At 48.3% G+C, this 20,892-nt stretch overlaps 1 protein-coding gene across 1 annotated transcript in view; it reads right to left on the bottom strand.

The window, feature by feature from the left end:
* Positions 1-20,892, bottom strand: part of LOC147733193 (mucin-5AC-like) — a 245,804-nt gene that overhangs the window by 40,250 nt on the left and 184,662 nt on the right. The window contains exons 33-35 of the mRNA XM_086957733.1: positions 18,597-18,771; positions 3,150-3,254; positions 149-189 (exon numbers count right to left, since the gene is read on the bottom strand). Coding sequence (XP_086813859.1) covers positions 149-189; positions 3,150-3,254; positions 18,597-18,771 — 321 coding nt within the window. The remainder of the gene's footprint in view (positions 1-148; positions 190-3,149; positions 3,255-18,596; positions 18,772-20,892) is intronic.

The raw sequence follows: 20,892 nt of genomic DNA, 5'->3' as shown, positions 1-20,892 counted from the left end.
GCAGAAACCACCACTGGACTACTTTAAATGACACTCTAGCTTTATCTCTGCGTCCCTGATCTGCGTGTACGTGTCTCAAGTTAACTATAATTTTAGATTATTTCCACCAGCATGGAAAACATTGCAAATATGAAGTGACGTTTCTTACCGGGTACTCAAGTCCATTTACAACACAGACGTTCTTCGGTACTGTTGGGGTGAAAAAACAGAATAGTTTTTATACTGCTGCAAAATAATGTGAAACATAGCACATGTTCATGCCACAGAGTTAAGTATTTTTGTTAGGCCTCTCTTAATTATTGTCTCTCTTCAAACGTTGTTTCAACTTGTCATCTTATGCTTGAACCCTTTTTGCCTTAAGCCTCTAAATGCCTAAAAATATGGAGATGTCTTAGCAATGAGGAGAGTTTGTTCACAATCATTGGGCATGGGAGGACACGTCTTACAGAAAATGAGTAAATACGATCTGTAGAACTTTCAAAGGCTCTGAGCTGGGAGAAAGCAGGTTTTGCCATTTTCCCTAAAAGCAGTTTTATCCACATTAAAACATACTTTTCTTGAGAGGCACTGCTTCTAGATATTTGAAGGATTATTAGGTTCTGCCATCTAAAACCTAATGAAATGGGCAGTCTTTCGCTCACCAGGGCATATAAAACATATTTTATAAGGTCCCCGCTTACAGTTACATAGCCCACAACCCCTGGGTCACCTAGGGGAGACCTTGGTGTACCTAATATGTAAAAAAAACAGTAGATTATCACTATTAAAGTGTTCATACCACCAAAGTCATACTTGCATACAATTTACTTTTAAAGACAGTCTGCCAAACAAGGCTGCCTCTAAAATGACAGTAGGCACTCAGCAATGCACACATGTAATTGCAAGAAATCTACTGGGCCTCGAAACTTCCGTGCCCTATTATACGCAAGGGACTTTAAGGTAGTTTGAACCCCCTGGCCCTATCATATACTAGGGATTTATAGGGTCTGCAATGGCTATGGTACAGTTACATATACCTTTTTTAGTAAGAGCACTGGCCCTGGGCCTGGATTGCAGAGTAGAGGGCACAGCCAGCATCAGTTACTACCAGTATCAGTCGAAAAACAATTGGGGGTAACAGGGCAAAAGGATGACTTTCTAACATGGTTAGAATCGGACAGCATGTTTTGAGTTAGTCTTAGTTCAGTCAATTGACTAACTCATGTGACCACTTTTATTCTTTTGACAATTCATTGTGCACCACTTTTTCCTTTCTTCAGCCCTAGTCACTAGTTGATCACGGATCACTGAAATAATATCGAGGGACAAAATATCGACTTGCAAAAATATCGTGGACAAAATATCGACAGTCAAAATATCGAGTTTGTATCTACAAACAGGTAAGTACAAAAATATCGAGTACAAAATATCGTTTACAATAATATAGTTGTAAAAAATATCGACTTTATTAAAAACAGTGTTAAATTAAATTAATATAAACATTTAATTACTAAAATATACTTAAAAATACTTACATTAACTTATAATAATTAAATAATAAATGAAAGTAATAAAACATTTTTTTACAATATTATTTGTTAAAACATATATATATAGTAACATACTATAATTAAATAAGATACTGAAAACTGACCCTGAACCCTAAAAATACCCCTTTACCCAAAAACCCAAAACTGACCCTGAACCCTAAAAATACTCCTTTACCCAAAAACCCAAAACTGACCCTGAACCCTAAAAATACCCCTTTACCCAAAAACTGAAAACTGACCCTGAACCCTAAAAATACCCCTTTACCCAAAAACTGAAAACTGACCCTGAACCCTAAAAATACCCCTTTACTCAAAAACTGAAAACTGACCCTGAACCCTAAAAATACCCCTTTACCCAAAAACTGAAAACTGACCCTGAACCCTAAAAATACCCCTTTACCCAAAAACTGAAAACTGACCCTGAACCCTAAAAATACCTTTACCCAAAAACTGAAAACTGACCCTGAACCCTAAAAATACCCCTTTACCCAAAAACTGAAAACTGACCCTGAACCCAAAAAATACTCCTTTACCCAAAAACTGAAAACTGACCCTGAACCCTAAAAATACCCCTTTACCCAAAAACTGAAAACTGACCCTGAACCCTAAAAATACTCCTTTACCCAAAAACTGAAAACTGACCCTGAACCCTAAAAATACCCCTTTACCCAAAAACTGAAAACTGACCCTGAACCCTAAAAATACTCCTTTACCCAAAATTAATTAATATTATTTAATTACCAATTAATTATTAATTAACAATAAAAATAAAGTAAATATATTAGCACATTAGCTGTAATTAATTTAATTTAATAATTAATATTATTTTTTCCCATATAATTAATTAACAATAACTAAAAATTATATATATAAATAAATTACTCTAATTAATGTAATTAACTAATTAATATTATTTAATTACCAATTAATTACTAATTATAAATATGTACAAAATCATATTAATTAATGAACTAATTAATATTAATTAATTACCAATTAAATAATAATTAAAAAAAATTACAAACATATATTAATTAATTAATTATTATTAAATTACTCCCCACCCTTATCCCCTATTAACCCAACATCCCGCTACTAAACATTAACTACAATTTATATTACTATTAATAAAAATGTGTTATTTTTTTAACCTTTTTTCTACATATTATTGAATTTTTTTTACTTTGACTATTTATATATATATTTTGTCGATATTTTTGTACTCGATATTTTTTTATCATTATTTTAATCGATATTTTGACCAACGATATTTTTGTGATCGATATTTTATTATTATCGTTATTTTTAACTTGATATTCTGTCCATTCGATATTTTGGAGTCGATATTTTGTCTGAGCACCGTTGATCACAACATTGACTTGAGTTAGTTTAGCTCAAAATAACATACCTCACTGCAACCTGTCCCTCAGCATACTGCACAAACCAGCCACATTCTCCAGACCTTGATGGATGCAATAGACCACTAAATTTTTCGTAAACATCCTTACATTGTCTCCATCAAAAAGGGGATGGGTTTTAAGACTACTGAAAGATGGTGTTTGAACAAATCCAAATGAAAATGTAAAAGTATAGTATAAAATGTTGATGTGCACAACATACCACATCCGTAGGAGGCACAGCAATCTCCTTCTTCAAAGGTCACCGTGAATTGGAAACCAGGGCTGCAGTTATTCAGTGGACGGCGACAGAGGTTCGGATTACATTCTGCACAATATAGTATAGTGGGTTAAGAGAGAACTTTAGGCAAACCTCCATGTCAGTATACATCATATTTGAAGCATGAAAACGTGGAAAACACAATTAGTTAGAGTTGTTGCATTACTTTTCTTATATACATTCTCTTATACATACATATAGATATATACATTATTTCTTATACATTCTCTTTTTTTCTAATGTAACTTTGCAATGATTGCCATTCTCTCTAAAGAAACCTATGCAATATAAGCAAATTCCAAGAGTCCCCAACTTCTACCAAATACACTCATCGTCATTGGTCAGTGAAACAGTTTTTCCTATGAGCCCTTGGAATCCTATTTTGTTTTTTTAATTGAGTATACTGCTTGAAATATAGGTTTGTAAAGAGCAGGGCTCTATTAAGTGAAGTATTTGACCTCCTATTCTTGTGGGAGACCAATGCATTTTTAATCAGTAAATTACTGGTGGACACATAATTCTACCACATTGGTTACTTACATTTGCAGTCAAAACACCTCACAAGGATTTTTGTGCTGAAGGTACAGTTCCACCAAGCTGAGAGTCCAAATCAACACACTCCTCTAAAACTAAGGGGAATATTCACAAGAACGTGTGATGACTACTGCAAGAGTAGCGTTACGCAACTTTCAAAAGCGCAGCCTATCGCGGGAAAATAACCCTGTGGCAACGTGAAATTCACAACGCAGAGGTAGTATGCGATAGTCTGCCGAAAGTGCGGACAATGTACACGATACAACCACCTCGATGGAGTCCAAAACACAAACCACAACACCAAAAAACCTGCGATGGGCCAAAGCGCGATGAGGAAATCAGCTAAAAGCAGTGGCAGAGTTGCAACACACACCTGGCAGGTGGGAAAAACCACCATAAAAGTAGAAAAAACACCCCAACACAAACTGACCAATACCCAAGCACCATGGAAGCAGTCAGAGAAGGCGCAGAGGACTAGCTCAACCCCTCATGTACCCAGGACGACCAGCCTGGGATCTCGGGGACAGGGAAGGGCAAGGACAAGAAGAACAGGAAGACAGAGGTCAGTCCACAGGTGAACAGGATCATAGTCAGGGAGGTGATGGACCACCATCAACAACTGTTCGTCACCTCCAAGGAGTCATTGAGCATCATAAATTGAATCTGGCAGGACATCATGGACAACGTGAATGCCGTCAGGAGTACAAGAAGACAATGGACGAGGTCAAGAGGCGATGGAATGACATCAAGCAGAGGACCAAGGAGACACTCTCCGCAAACCAGAAAGCAGCAATGAAGACTGGAGTTGGGGGCCCAGTGCTACAGTTTGAGCTGGATGACATGGAGGTGCTGGTGTCGACAGTCATGTGTGGAGACAGGGGATCGGACACTGCTTGCCAGGACACAACACAACTGCAACAGGGTGAGTGACCATCAGATACTCATGGCATGGGTGGAGATGGGCACAATGGCACACATGCACAATCAAGCAGAGCACAGTGCACACCCACAATGACTATGGATCCTCGCCCAGATGTACTGACTGTCACAATGTACAATGCCATGCTGTCAGATTGTCAACATGTAACATGCGGCCACATACATGTTGTTAGACCCGGGACCCTGGCCGGCCAAGACTCGCGTCGAGGTCAGTCAGGGATCGCCAGTTCTAAGTGTCAGGGCAAGGGAGTCACACACCAAGGCAACCCCTACTCGCCCTCTAGGTAACGTGGCGCGAGCAGTCAAGGCTAAACTTGGAGGCGATGTAAGTTAAGTATTTGCGCACGCACCCCAGCAACAACACCCAAGGCCCACCACAAAGAAACACTCCACACAAGGTTATGTAAAAATAGCCTTTGTATTATAAAAATATACATCAGATAAAACACACATCTTATTACACGGTGCCAACAGGCACGGGCGGAATTTACAAGGGATATTTGTACAGGACAGGGCCACTTGGACCACTGTCAAGGGTATCAGCACTTTTAGAAATAATTACTGTAGCGCAAAAATATAACAGTAGAGCATACAACCAGTAATCACTGGTAACAGGACCTCTCTAGCACCACCTGTACTAGGGAGAAAACAACCACCTACATGTCACACTACCTGTAGGGATGTAAAAGCAAAACACATGATGCCGTAACATTCAGAGGTGTAAAAGTCACTAACTATGTCCCCAAACTCACCAGTCACCACCTGTGACTGTCCCGGTGTCCCAATGTCAGGGCCTAAACGTGGCAGTTGCCCACAAAGTGCTGGGCAACTGGAGCAGGGAAAGTTAGCACAAAGTTGGAGCCTCTCTGGGCTCAAAGAACCACCACTGTGGCACTGGTGAGCCTCTCTTAGGCTCTCTCACCAGTAAGGGGGGCTGCTGAGCCTCTCGGGGCTCCAGCACTGAACAGGTGCAGCCTCGCTGGGCTGGGGGGAGGTCCCTCGCTCTGGGGACCCAAAGCAGTGATGTTCGCCAAGAGCCACGCTGGGCTCTAAATCAACTGGTGCCCCCGGGGCACCTCGGGGCTCTACAGGGACGCGGAGAGGTTTCCTCTCGTTGGAGCCTCTCTTAGGCTCGGGTTGGAGTCCCCCTCTTGGGGACTCGGGTCACTCACAAATGCCCCCTGAGCCCTCAGGCTCAAAACACAAAGGTGCGAGGTCGCGCTACAGAGAGGGGGCGGGGCGGACACCGGCAATGTGTCCCGACGCTCCCCCCCTCCTCTGCAGGCAGGCACTCACCGGTCTAGCGCTGGGCTTTCCAGCGGCGGCGGGTCTCTCCCGCTGGTCCCGGGGCTCTCCTTTCCTCTCGGGGAGCCTCGGCAGGCTCTCTCGCGGTTCGGCGAGGGAGGCGGGACTTCCGGTCGGCCTTTCCTGGGCCGCGCTGTGATTGGCCGGCAATCCCTTCACTTCCGGGTCGCCGCGGGCAGCGCGGCGGCTCGCTTTAGGTAGGCAGGCGGGCTCCTAGCTGATCCGAGGAGTGGGCTCCCTCGTAGATCACTCGAAACCGGCAAAACAATACGGCAATGAGCGGGGTGGCACCCGCGCCGTCACACCACCACACAGGGCGGGCAAAATGTAGCGCTCACAGCGCTCGGGCACAATCCAGCGCTCTCCAAGCGCTAGGCAGGCGATCTCAGCGCTCCCAGCGCTGAAGGGCAGAGAGCAGCGCTCTCAGGCTGTAGACAACGAAGTCCTCAGTGCTCCCCAGCACTGGAGGACAGGACAGGGCTCCAGCAGGGCTGGAGGCAGGCAGGGGGGCAAGGCTGGGCCAGAGCCAGCACACTGGGTCTCCAGGCAGGGAGACTCCCCAAGTGGCGGTCCTTCTGGCCCCAGCAGCGGCAAGAGCCCCCTCTGGCAGGATTCAAAAGAAGAACATTTTCAGTGGGGACACAGCCCCTTCTTATACTGACAAATCCTTTGTTACAATGTGCAGGGTGAAGGGAAAACCAGTCGCAGCTGGTTCTGGAGCACTCTTGATGGCCCAACCACCCATTCCTTTCACTGGGGAGGCCAGGGTCATTAGACACACCACAGGGGGGCGGAGCCAGCATTGTGTGGGGAAAACCCAGCCCATCCAGGACCCAGGTACACTCCTCCCACACATCACTCATGCTAATCTCCCACTCACCACCGGGCAGACCCATCCAGACTTCCTGGAGCCTGGCATGCCAGCCAGCTCCAGCCAATCACGCTCCAGCACCCTCACTGTACACATATCTCAATGTCCAGAAGTAGCACTTCCCAACTAGACACACACATGCCGCAGACACCATCTTGCAGCATTCACTCTCACGAGTTCAGGCATACCAAACTCCAGCCTGCACTCCCCACGCATCAGGAACTACCAGGGATACACACATTCCCCATGCATTCCTATGGGAGGGCAGGCCAGCCATACTGCACGCACGCACTTTCACTCAGGGACTCAGGGGAAAGTGCGCAGAGACCCAAAAATCACTAGCACAGGGTCACAAATAAGGCAAAAAGTCTAGGGGTGAACCTGCCCTGTGGGCCAAGTCCAACACAACCCCCTTCCAGCCAAAACGCAGGGGAGAACAATCACCACCGTGATGGACTTCCCTGCTTGGGGCGATAGAACACGGACGCAGGCCCGCCACTGCCGGGACACTCTCCTGTTCTATGCCACGGTGAACCCCTAGGGTTCCTTCTAAAGCTACTGTAAGGACCAACTGGGCTACCCCACTGGTACTCCTCAGCTGTCCGCGGCCCGGACCGGGCCCTGGGCCACCCAGGTGCCACCGGTCCTTGCCAATTCGCAGAGCGGGGGGTCGTAACCCCTGGCACATAGTGTCCATTCTCCACTCTCCCTGTCTGCAAGACAGGACTAGACTGCCACTGGTTCACCAGCCTTTGGTCTACAACCTCAGGCGGACCAGGAGTCTCAGGGAAGGCTCTCCTCCCCTTACCTCTTCTTCCAGGGTTCCTCCTCCTCCTCCTGCGAGGGGTACCCTTACAACGCCACTCCAACCCAGGGTTTAACCCCTCAGGTTGCGCCGGGGTCAGAGGTGGGCTTTCCCACCCTCTGCACCCCCTTCCAGAGGTCTGCCCTCTCCCAACTGGAGAAGTTCCCCTGGAAGAACCGGTCAGGACACTGCTTACAGTCGTCCTACCCTTCAGGTCAGGCCGAACCTGCACCTGGCCTCCCAACCTCCGGTCTAAAACCTTTGGTGGAATAATTGCCTGGCACTCCAGGACTTCTGGGGACTCACACGCAATCCCCCTGAGGCTGACACATGACCCATGTGTCGTGTGACGGGCTGTCTGGCGCAGATCTCCCGCCTCCTGTCCACCTGACAGGGCGCAAAGATCCCCCAGACCAGAAGTGGCGCCACCCGGGTCCACCCAAGACCTAGCCCCTCTGGCTAGTCTCTGGTCCACTGGTGCATCCACTGGGAAACTCTTCCCCCAATCACTCCTCGCTTCGGACTTCTGTGCCCTCCCAACTGGAGCGACACTGCCGGACACTGGAACCCCTGGAGTTCTGGTTACAGACACTCCAGGTTCCCTAGACACTAGGAGATCCTCCTCAAGTGTACTCACAGGACAGCCTAGGTCCCCAACCCGGTGTTCCCTCAAGAAACCACCCAAGTTCTGAGACAGGGCTTCGGGCCTCGGGGTGCTCTCAGCCACCCCCTGACTCCTGCTCCACTGAGCCAGGCAGTCAGCCCCTTCACCCTTCCCACTATACTGGGACCTAGCTGGGCTACACTGAGCCTCTTCCACCACGCTGGGCTGGAAGCTCCCTGTACCACTGCTGTTGGACTCACTCTCTAGTGACTGTACAGAACCTCTCGCACTCTCCCAGCGGTCCGCTTCGTCAGCAAGCTCACATGCCTCAGACAATCCACACCCCAATAGGTGAGTGCGCAACCCTGGAGAACAACAACTGAGCAGGTGCTCCTTGACAATCAGATCAAACAAGACATCAAAATCATCTTCCGTGTGAACCTTTACCCAATCAAACAGTGTCCCACAACATTCATCCTCAAACTCCTCCCACGACTGGTGAGGCAGCTTCCTACTGCCCCTGAATTTCAACCTTAACTCCTCCTCTGGGGAAACAGGTACCAGACTGGGGGAACTGGGAGTGGGACTGCTCGCACTGGGCTCTACATAGCTGCCACCACTGGACTCCACCCTCCCTGGGGGATCCAGAAAATTAAGACTGCGGGCAGGGGATAACCTACACTCTAGGGCTATCTTCTCCCTGGCCAAGGCCCTCTCAGCCTCTGCAATCCGCTCATTCACACCCAGCTGCGCCATCTTCCAGGCATACTCCAACCTGAGCTTCTCCATGGCCAGCTGGTGCTCCCTCTCTTCTCTCCTATCCATCCACTCCTCTGGGGACAGGGAAAGGGATGGGGTGCTATCTCTGACACGGGACCCAGCAAGGGACTCCCTATCTAGGGGGTACTCGCTCTCTGCTGGCGCCCATCCACTGTCAAACTCACTCTCCACATCAGACTCTTCAGGGCTCCCCTCAGACCCACCACCCTCATGGTGTGCGGTCCGGGCCCTCTCCCTCTCACTGTGCTCACGCTCCCAGTCACTCTTCTGCCACAGGATCATGTTATCCCTAAGCTTGGACTGGGTGTCTGACTCACTCACTGGGATGTCTCTCTCCTTACATAACCGTACCAACTCATGCACACTGTACTTAGACAGGCCACACAGGTTAAAAGGAGATTCCATCTTGACAGGATGCTCACAAACACGTGCAACACAAGGGAACTAGCAATCTGAAGTAAAAGTACACAATTCCAAAACTTCCACTCTCCTTAAAAAAAGAACTCACTCATGCGTCCAGGAAAACACACCATTCATCCACACACACCCTCGGATCGGTAAGGCAGTTTCTACCACCCCTGACTTCTCAACCTGACCACAAGTGACACAGGTACCAAACTCTGGAAGCAGGGCGGGGGACAAATGTACTGAACACAATTATCAAATTACACTCTTCAGGAGAAGCAATAATGGAACTTGACCAAAACACAATAATCCCCAAAAATGTGGTCATCTAAAATGCAGAGCTTTGTAGTGGCCAGTTGCTACTGTGGTACAACGCAAACACAAATTCTTATCCCACCGCTGCCACCAATGTTAGACCCGGGACCCTGGCCGGCCAAGACTCGCGTCGAGGTCAGTCAGGGATCGCCAGTTCTAAGTGTCAGGGCAAGGGAGTCACACACCAAGGCAACCCCTACTCGCCCTCTAGGTAACGTGGCGCGAGCAGTCAAGGCTAAACTTGGAGGCGATGTAAGTTAAGTATTTGCGCACGCACCCCAGCAACAACACCCAAGGCCCACCACAAAGAAACACTCCACACAAGGTTATGTAAAAATAGCCTTTGTATTATAAAAATATACATCAGATAAAACACACATCTTATTACACGGTGCCAACAGGCACGGGCTGAATTTACAAGGGATATTTGTACAGGACAGGGCCACTTGGACCACTGTCAAGGGTATCAGCACTTTTAGAAATAATTACTGTAGCGCAAAAATATAACAGTAGAGCATACAACCAGTAATCACTGGTAACAGGACCTCTCTAGCACCACCTGTACTAGGGAGAAAACAACCACCTACATGTCACACTACCTGTAGGGATGTAAAAGCAAAACACATGATGCCGTAACATTCAGAGGTGTAAAAGTCACTAACTATGTCCCCAAACTCACCAGTCACCACCTGTGACTGTCCCGGTGTCCCAATGTCAGGGCCTAAACGTGGCAGTTGCCCACAAAGTGCTGGGCAACTGGAGCAGGGAAAGTTAGCACAAAGTTGGAGCCTCTCTGGGCTCAAAGAACCACCACTGTGGCACTGGTGAGCCTCTCTTAGGCTCTCTCACCAGTAAGGGGGGCTGCTGAGCCTCTCGGGGCTCCAGCACTGAACAGGTGCAGCCTCGCTGGGCTGGGGGGAGGTCCCTCGCTCTGGGGACCCAAAGCAGTGATGTTCGCCAAGAGCCACGCTGGGCTCTAAATCAACTGGTGCCCCCGGGGCACCTCGGGGCTCTACAGGGACGCGGAGAGGTTTCCTCTCGTTGGAGCCTCTCTTAGGCTCGGGTTGGAGTCCCCCTCTTGGGGACTCGGGTCACTCACAAATGCCCCCTGAGCCCTCAGGCTCAAAACACAAAGGTGCGAGGTCGCGCTACAGAGAGGGGGCGGGGCGGACACCGGCAATGTGTCCCGACGCTCCCCCCCTCCTCTGCAGGCAGGCACTCACCGGTCTAGCGCTGGGCTTTCCAGCGGCGGCGGGTCTCTCCCGCTGGTCCCGGGGCTCTCCTTTCCTCTCGGGGAGCCTCGGCAGGCTCTCTCGCGGTTCGGCGAAGGAGGCGGGACTTCCGGTCGGCCTTTCCTGGGCCGCGCTGTGATTGGCCGGCAATCCCTTCACTTCCGGGTCGCCGCGGGCAGCGCGGCGGCTCGCTTTAGGTAGGCAGGCGGGCTCCTAGCTGATCCGAGGAGTGGGCTCCCTCGTAGATCACTCGAAACCGGCAAAACAATACGGCAATGAGCGGGGTGGCACCCGCGCCGTCACACCACCACACAGGGCGGGCAAAATGTAGCGCTCACAGCGCTCGGGCACAATCCAGCGCTCTCCAAGCGCTAGGCAGGCGATCTCAGCGCTCCCAGCGCTGAAGGGCAGAGAGCAGCGCTCTCAGGCTGTAGACAACGAAGTCCTCAGTGCTCCCCAGCACTGGAGGACAGGACAGGGCTCCAGCAGGGCTGGAGGCAGGCAGGGGGGCAAGGCTGGGCCAGAGCCAGCACACTGGGTCTCCAGGCAGGGAGACTCCCCAAGTGGCGGTCCTTCTGGCCCCAGCAGCGGCAAGAGCCCCCTCTGGCAGGATTCAAAAGAAGAACATTTTCAGTGGGGACACAGCCCCTTCTTATACTGACAAATCCTTTGTTACAATGTGCAGGGTGAAGGGAAAACCAGTCGCAGCTGGTTCTGGAGCACTCTTGATGGCCCAACCACCCATTCCTTTCACTGGGGAGGCCAGGGTCATTAGACACACCACAGGGGGGCGGAGCCAGCATTGTGTGGGGAAAACCCAGCCCATCCAGGACCCAGGTACACTCCTCCCACACATCACTCATGCTAATCTCCCACTCACCACCGGGCAGACCCATCCAGACTTCCTGGAGCCTGGCATGCCAGCCAGCTCCAGCCAATCACGCTCCAGCACCCTCACTGTACACATATCTCAATGTCCAGAAGTAGCACTTCCCAACTAGACACACACATGCCGCAGACACCATCTTGCAGCATTCACTCTCACGAGTTCAGGCATACCAAACTCGAGCCTGCACTCCCCACGCATCAGGAACTACCAGGGATACACACATTCCCCATGCATTCCTATGGGAGGGCGGGCCAGCCATACTGCACGCACGCACTTTCACTCTGGGACTCAGGGGAAAGTGCGCAGAGACCCAAAAATCACTAGCACAGGGTCACAAATAAGGCAAAAAGTCTAGGGGTGAACCTGCCCTGTGGGCCAAGTCCAACACATGTGGACAAATTGTAATACACTATCTCCCCTTCACATTGCAGGGGCACTTTCAACACCTCCTGCAGAGCAGTCCCAGTCACTCTTCACTGATGACGAGAAGAACAACATCAGGATCAACACCCAAACCATCCAAGACATCATTGACCTCATCTGCCACTCACCTCCAGGATCAGGGCAGGCCAGATACATCGAGGAGACCCCACCCACTACCTAAAGCACCCAGCAGGAGGCACCCACATCCCCAGCACTCCCCCAAGACCCCCAGGAACAACACATGGCCTTCCAACGCCGTGTGCTGGAGTGCCAGAGGGAGACCACAGATCAGGTGCTGTCCTTGGGTGTGTAGCCCCGCTCCATGTTCTCCAACTAGCCCTGACTGACATCGCTTGAGTCATGATGCGGAGAGAAGAACTCCTGTCCGTTCAGTGTGGGTCCAACAATACCAGCCGTGAGCTGGCACACATTCGGAGGCTCATGGAGGACAGGGTGCGGATGGAGGCGGAAAGGATTGCAGCCACCTCTGCACATCAGCGGAATGTCGCCGGGATCTACCATGCCCTGCAGATCCTCATCATGGCATTGCTGCCACAAGGCGTGGCATCGTTGAATGCTGCTGCCCCCACACCATCCACATCTCCACCCCCTGGTGTGTAAATACCACCCTGTGCGGCAGGCCTAATAACTCCGGCACCTGATGTTACAGTGCCACACAATGCGGCCGAAAATCCACCTCTGTCACCTGATGTGTCAGTGGCACACAGTTCCGCAGCCGGTACAGCAACACCCCCAGTTGGGGCAAAGCACACATCCGGGGATGAGGACGTAGATGTGATTGTGATCAGAAGGGCTGAGTAGCATTAATTTCTGCCACCTGGCCTCTTCCTGGTTGGTCCTGCATATGGCTTCATGACCATCCACTGATCCCCGGTTCACTCAGATGCACTCACCTTGGACAGCGACATGTACCGCCACATTGTGTTTGATGACCAATGACACGGCGACCAGACTGTGGACTGCACCCCTCCTCTTCCGCAGTACTTGTATTCCACGGATGGACTCTGCCTGGCCCTCCACGGACCTATTGGTGTGGTGTATTCGGCAGTGCCCTGTACCACTCCAGCTGCGAAACTGCACTGGATGTGCAATAAACATCCAGTGATGCACTGCTGTGTCATGTCTTTCATCATTCATGTATGTATGTGTGGATGAATGTAGGGACGGTGATTTCCCTTGTGTCAATGATGCTCATCTTGTGGAATGCCAGTCTGAGGGTGCTACATAGCTATGTGTGCACGGGTCCCGTGGACACCACAACAGGGACACACGCACCAGCCACTTTCTTGTCCAGACATGGACTGACCCAAGCCCAGTGCTCAGGAGTAATTTTTGCAAGCCCTGCGCTGTTCCAGCGTACGGCAGGCCAGACCACTCCGCTCATGCTCCCAGGGAGGAGCCTCATTGCTACCCATCGCAGGTGTACTCGCTGGTGGTGTGCAGGTCACTGGTTTAGTTGTCAGCATGTCACAGCCACTCCCTGAGGCCAGGTTTGCATGCACACCACACCCATCCGGCAGAGGCATCACAGGCCATGTGACCCCGCAAATACAAGGGACCGACGACGTCACATACCCCTCTGCCGGTGGTGACTGTATGATGGACCTGAGGCCGGGACAGGACTACCACCACGTGGTGCTGACTGGGGTTGGACAGGGTTTGTGGCACACTGGGCATTGCGGATGGCACAGGCACCCCTTCACCCGGCGCTGACTGGGTACCTTGAGCTGCTGAGTGGGTGTGCAGCCTGCGATGATGGCCCGTCCCGGCGGTCCGAGCTGCTCAGGATTTTTGTGCCTTGTTGGATCGCAGTGTAGGCCGAGCCAGCGGGCTGTGCGGGTCAACCGCCACATGGCCTCGCTTCCCGGATCTCAGAGTTAGTGGCACCCATTGGGCTAAGTGGCTGTGCAGGCTGCAATGTTGCCGGGTGCCCTGGTATGTACCATCCCATGGTGTAATCAAAACCCAGCACCAAATGTGAGACCTGGTGGCCTGCGCAGCGTGGATGCATGGTGTGGAGGGTGCCATGTCCATGGGCCCCAGGCTTGTGGCTTGCAGAGGCACATGGTGGGACCTGCAGTCTACTCGCTGGTGGTGGAAGGTGAGCAGTGAGGCCCGTGTGTGCATGGGCGGGCATGCTCCAATGGGCAGCGGGAGGGCCTGGGATGCCTCTGCCTGGGTGTGCATGGGCAGGCGATGTTTTCTTATGCAGTTGTGTGTACTGTCCAAGTCATGTCTCTGGACTCTGTTTCAGATGACGCCTCTGTCTCACATGTGTGACCTGGTGCACTGCCATACGTACCGGCAAGTGGTGTGAGGCACACCAGTGGCAGCAGTGTGGCCTGGGTGTGTAGGGTCGGCTCTCACTCACTCTACCTCTCTCTTCTTTCGTACATGTTTCGGTGCAGCTGATGTGGCATGTCTTTGGTCAGGGGTGACAGGGAGGGGTGGTCCTGGGTGTGGTGTCGGTGGGTGTTGTGGCTCTCTGGGGTGTCTGTGCTGCATTATCAGTTGCTCTATGGCATCTGTTTGTCTTCAGGTGTGGATGTGGGCTGTGTTCCCGTTTGTGGTGCAGGCTGTGGTCCGGCTTTACACCAGGTCATGGCAGGTGTAAATTTCCTGCTGCTAACGCGCCTTATCCCGTGTTATGTGTTCTTATTGCCGGTCTGGCTGTTCGTTGTGAATGTTGAGGTGGTGTGTTGTTGCGGTTTTTGTCATGGGCATGCCTACTCTGCATCTCATTAACGATAGTTGCGGGGGTCCTCTGTGGCGATGTTTTTTGCAGCTGCTATCGCAGGAAAACAGGTGCCGTGGGCTGTTAGCACCAGCTTGTGAATGGTGGGGTAAATTTATCGCGATTTTGGCTGTGATAACATTCAGTTAATTCTGCGATAGCTCCTTGTGAATATGCCTCAAAGATTTCTCCATGGGTGCGAAATGTCTGAAAGGTTATTACTTGTTTGCTTAGCACATTGGCAATTAGCACTTTGTTCTTTTGCTGTTGAGAATTGTAATGTGGGAAGAACTGAAGACAGCAGAATTAGTGCATTGATTGCAAGACCACCCAGAGAACGATAGAATATACTAACAAAACCAGCATATTTGATGCTGACAATGTAGTCAAGAGAAACAATAATGACATGGCTAATAGGTGATACAGATTTCTGATGTGCAAACCACTAAAGATGCCTTAAGCACAGTGGGTACAGCCTTCATAATTGGGGGGACTTCAACTGTGTGACCTTTCCTCCCTGCATGCCACTGTGATTTGTGAACCCCTTTAAAGGGTATTACCCTAGGTGTTCTGACCTGCTAATCTAGATATATATGTTTATGGGCTCAGACATTTGGGTTTTGCATGCAATAAGGAATCTTTTTTTTTAAAGCACAATGGCCCACATGCATCATCCCGGGATTTTGCGAGTTCTAAAGTGCGAAAAATAGCGATTCGCATTTTAGAATTCGCAAAACGGGATGCATGATTATTTTCGGTAAATTTATGCGATTCGGTAAAAATCGCAATTTTTACCGAATCGCATAAATTACCGAAATACAATTTGCGAATTCGCTATTCCCATTTGTTCCTATGGGCCAAAAGGCCCATAGGAAGCAATGGGAAGGCATTAGCAAATTGCGATTTTCACTTTGAAAATCGCAATTTGTTAATGCATTTCATGGGTGCAGGGGGGGTCCAAAGGACCCCCCAATGCACCCCTGAAATGTATTTTTCGCATCATGTTTCACACACACATGTCCTAAGGACATGTGTGTCCGTAACATGAATGTTGAAAAAAATGCATTTTCAGCGTTTTAAACACTTTTTGCAAATTTACCGAGTGGTTCAACCACTCGGTAAATTTGACCCCCTAATTGCGATTTCGCAATTTTAAAAGTAATCATGCATTGCTTTTAAGAAATCGCAAATTTGCGATTTCTTAAAAGCAATCGCAATTTTAGAAATCGCAAAAATGTTGCGATTTCTAAAATTGCTTGATGCATCCAAAAAAGCATTTTTGGAATCGCAAACGGCCGATTTTAAGGAATCGCACCGTTTGCGACTCCAAAAATGCTTGATGCATGTGGGCCTAAATGGATAGTGATCTAGCAGGCGTTGTTTGTTGATTTGCTTGCTTCTGAGTCTTCAGCTCATACCACGTCCCCTGAGTAGCCATTGAATACTCTGCCTCACTAATCTGAGATACATCTGTTTCAAAATATACATATTTCTGAGATAGGGGCTCCACAGTACAGTACCACCAGGATACCAAAGGTAAAAAAAGACCTCAGTTGTTGCAATCGGACCCCAGTAAACACTGACTGCCCTGAGACAATCCAAACAAGATTTCTCACATTACGTCATGGTTGTTCAGAAAAACATGGCTACCACTTACATCACAGCCCTTCCAGCAGTTCTCATTGATAACAGCTCTTCAAAGGCTTAAACACCTTGGCAAACTTATATAGGAAATCCACAGTAAAGGAGACAATGCGTTTAAACATGCAGCATTGGGTCCCACTGAAACTTGTTTCGTGCATACTTGCAGTTTATATTATAGTCATGATATTTTCTCTATACTTTGCCGAGTGGCCGTCCTAGCACTGTTGGTAGAAGGGGAAGAATGGAGAGCCAGAGAGAAAACTACAGCACCGAGGCCAAGAAGAACTTAAAGGCAGGGACGGTTCTATGACAGGAGGACATAGGGAACCTCTTTGGAAACCACCAGCAGGGGGTGCCAGAATGCTAACAGAACCATCGAATATAGCAGCCAGTCACTGTGTGGCATAGCACAAATCCTTCACCAGCACTGCATAAATTAGAAAGCTTTGAAGCTCTCTTCAGGGACTATGCAAAGGGCAACGGTTTACTATGGCACACAGTGATCTACACCAGACACTGAGGAAGGGTGAACTTATTTTCAATATGTTGTCATTTTAACATACATTAATACTATTAGGGGACATGTTTTACCTCAGTTTAATACTTCAATACACCTAAAAGCAACTAAAGTTGATCAGGTTTTTTTCTTTGCAATGTTTCCGCCACTGTGCAGCACTATGCGTACCAATTTTTAATAACGTTTTAATAGATTGACATAGCAACAAATATTTGATTGAATTCTACAAATTATGAAGCAGATAATGGATTATGTGGCATGTGTGAAAACCCCATAATTTGTGTTCAATGAAGGGGCTGCAGAAACATATAAATAAAGTGGCTCTGTCGATAACTGTTTCACAAACTAGGACCAAAATAAAGATATACAATTCACCGAATTGAATTGGCAATAATATTTGTTTATACGTAGAGCCCATGGATAAAAGTTGTTTATTTTTTCCCATTTGATACTGAAATATTACTAAGTTGAAAGACCAATGTGGCTCTAAAGATTTTCGATCTATTCTCGAAAAGCTGCTTCCACACACACATTTTGCTCCTTTGATTCATAACATATGTAAAGGTCAAGTCTAAAGGAAACTTGTGGCATGAGTTCTTTCTCTGTACATTCATCTTCCTCTGCTAGACGTCAGTGTCATCTTCAGAGTTTTTGAGGTCCCGGGCAAGAAATATGTTGGGGCTCAATTTGAGCTTTGCTTGTGGTTGCCATTGGGGGGCCACCGGCACTCATTTTTGGGGACCACCCATCATTCATCCTCACTAGACATTGATCAAGAGCAAGAGAGGGAAAACACATAGAGGGGAAAGAAGTAAAACGAGAAAGATGGAAAAACTCTCACAAAAAGGCAAAGGCAGGAGTTAGATAAAGGAGTGGGAGTGTCTAACAGAGGATTAATGAGGCATTAGGTGGATTGTAGCCTAAACAGCCTTAGTATTCGTTGTTTCAACATTTAATAAGTCTCGCGGTGGGCTGGTGAATAGAGGCCTGGGCACCAACACTTATTCTTTCACAAATTAGGCACTGCCCCCAGTTTAAAACAACTTTGAACTTTACTACACATTTTCTTTTAATTCAAACTCAAGTGATGCCGAACAACACTGATGTCTGCTTTTAAACATTTGGTCACATCAAAATAGGTAGAATATGCCTTGTCCATGGTCCCAAAAATCCTGAGAATAATACTGCTCAGAGAGGAAGAGTTCAAGGTAGATGTAGAGGAGGAGGTGGACAGAGAGAGGGAAACTGGGTGAGATCAAGGGTTAGAGGGACATGAGATAGAAAGATCACTTTCCCTTGAAGGTGAGGCGCTGGGCAATTAACCACTTTGTCCATTCTTTGAAACGTCTCTGAGAAGTCTACAGATACTCACGGCATTGTCTGATGGGACAACAGGTGTTGTTCGGCGCGGGAATCATGATCATCTCATATCCTTCTTTCTCGCAAGCTGCCATTGTGGGTGTGTCACAGACTAGAGGACTGCACTGCACAGTAAAGTTTTTGGAACAAAAACACTCATTGCAACCACTTCGCCAGGTTTCTCCACTCTGAAAGAGCAAATAATATAATTATTTATGAGCCAGACTATCCATGCTGCACCAAATACTAGCAAAGGGAGAGGAGATCGCAGTAGAAATGAAGCTTTTAAATTACCCAAGAGACATGAAGTATGTTTTATTTGTTACTGTAATTCAGCTTTTTCCTTGCTTCGATTTAAGAAAATCATCACCCATAGTAGTGTGCACATGGCTCAACATGGCAGCTGCAAAGAGAGAGCTGTCTTAGCAGTAGGAGCCACTATCTGAGGCACATCCTGGTGTTGCAGGAAGGTATGGGTGCTGCCCCTTGTTTCTGCTTTGATGGTTGTTGGTCCCAGGTTTACCACAGAGAGTGAGGAAAGGGCTCATTCAGTCATCCATTCAATGGAAAACTATGCACACAATAGAAATATTGGGGCATATTATCAAGGACCGGTGTTAAAATGATCGCTGTTTTATCGGCAGGAAACTGCCGATAAAACGGCGATAATTTTAACACCGGTCCTTGATAATATGCCCCATTATCTCTTAAGATAGATTAATGCTACCAGGCCTCCTCTGACTGACAAGTTCTTGTCTCATGATGATGAAGAGGGATGAAGTTGACATCGTCCTTCATACAGGGGAAAACTGAGGGACTACAAATCAGGGTCACTGTTCATATAAAGGCCCCAGATTTACAAGCATCTGTAAATCCGAGGCAGCACCAAAACACTATGCAATAGGAGCCGTTAGAATGGCACAACACGGAGAAATACTTTTATAACTCTTCGTTTTTGTTTTTTCTATACACAGAGAAAGAGCAAAGTACCATTAATTATTGTTTATGTGGAGGAAGGTGCCTCTTCCTGCACATAAACAAATATTAAATAATGGTGATTTGCTACTTTTATGTGTGCTGCAGAACGCAGCATAAATAGAAGTAATAAATTGCCATCACCTTCCTGCACATCGACAATCATTCCCTGCAATGCAGGCAGCCTTGCACTTTTGCGCAAGGCTGTCTGTGTTGGTGCTGGACAGCTAGTTTTAGAGCGAGCACTAGGGAGAACACAGAGGTTCTCCATATTGGTGTAAATACGGTGCATCCCTGCATTTTCGAAATGGTAGCATTGCACAATTTTCCACAGCACAGCGCTCCATGATATCCTAGTAATTATGCCCCATATTGTGTCTCAAAACTAGAGCCACAGAATGTGCAACAGGATGAGCCATAGGATGGGGCAGAGACAGATGCTATAATAGCCCATCAGAATAGGTCTTGACATCACTCAAGCTGTCCCAGGCTTCCAAAAATCCAGGATGACAGGTCATTGTTAACACCTTGGGTGCCAAGGGCAATTCCCGCTGGGTGCTGTTACTTCAGCATTCCCATTATACATGACAAGGTCAACTCGTCAAACGCACAGCGCAGGTAAAACCCATGACGAGTTGACCTTGTCATGAGCACTGAAGGGGTTAAGAGTATTTGTAAAATGCACTATCACCTGTGAGGGTATTTTCACTCTGCTAAGGTGTGAGACTTGCCATGTCAGGAGGAGGACGGATTGAAAAGCCAGGTCGCCATCCTGTTAAGGAACTCAAATAGTGAGGAGCGGGCTCTAATGGGTCAGGTCATTCCACATTCTAGGGTAATGTAGAAGAAAGTCCAATTGCAAGAACTGGTTCTGTGAATGTGAGAGGTGTTTGCAAGAAGGAGCCTTTATGAATTCTGAATGGTGTGCCTTCCACTTGACGACTTAAGTCATGCAGGTGCTGCAATTTTTCCAGGGTGTTGAGAGTATTGTCTGTGAGGCAGAGTATGAGCCAGGTGTCAAGCACATAGGAGAGGGGGATGCTTGCAAGTAGAATCATATATACATTGAGAGGATCGGGCTAATGGATGATCCTTGCGTTACTTTGCAAACATTTTTTAGGGTGACCAAGGTGTAAAGGGCATGTGTCCTGCCAGTCAGGAAGGAGCAGATCCAATGGAGAGCACGTCCTTAAATTCCAGTCTTGTGTAGGGGTCAGATGAGGATGGGGTGGGATACAGTGTTGAATGCCCTAGGGACATCCAGAAAGATGAGGGGCTCCTTGTCTCCCCTGCCTAGATTCATGCGGAACTCATCTATGGCAACAATGAGGGCT

This window comes from Lissotriton vulgaris, chromosome 2_1 (genome assembly GCF_964263255.1).
Source record: "Lissotriton vulgaris chromosome 2_1, aLisVul1.2, whole genome shotgun sequence".
Taxonomy (NCBI): domain Eukaryota; kingdom Metazoa; phylum Chordata; class Amphibia; order Caudata; family Salamandridae; genus Lissotriton; species Lissotriton vulgaris.
Note: the sequence above shows the minus strand (reverse complement) of the source record. Positions and strands in the feature narration are given on the sequence as shown.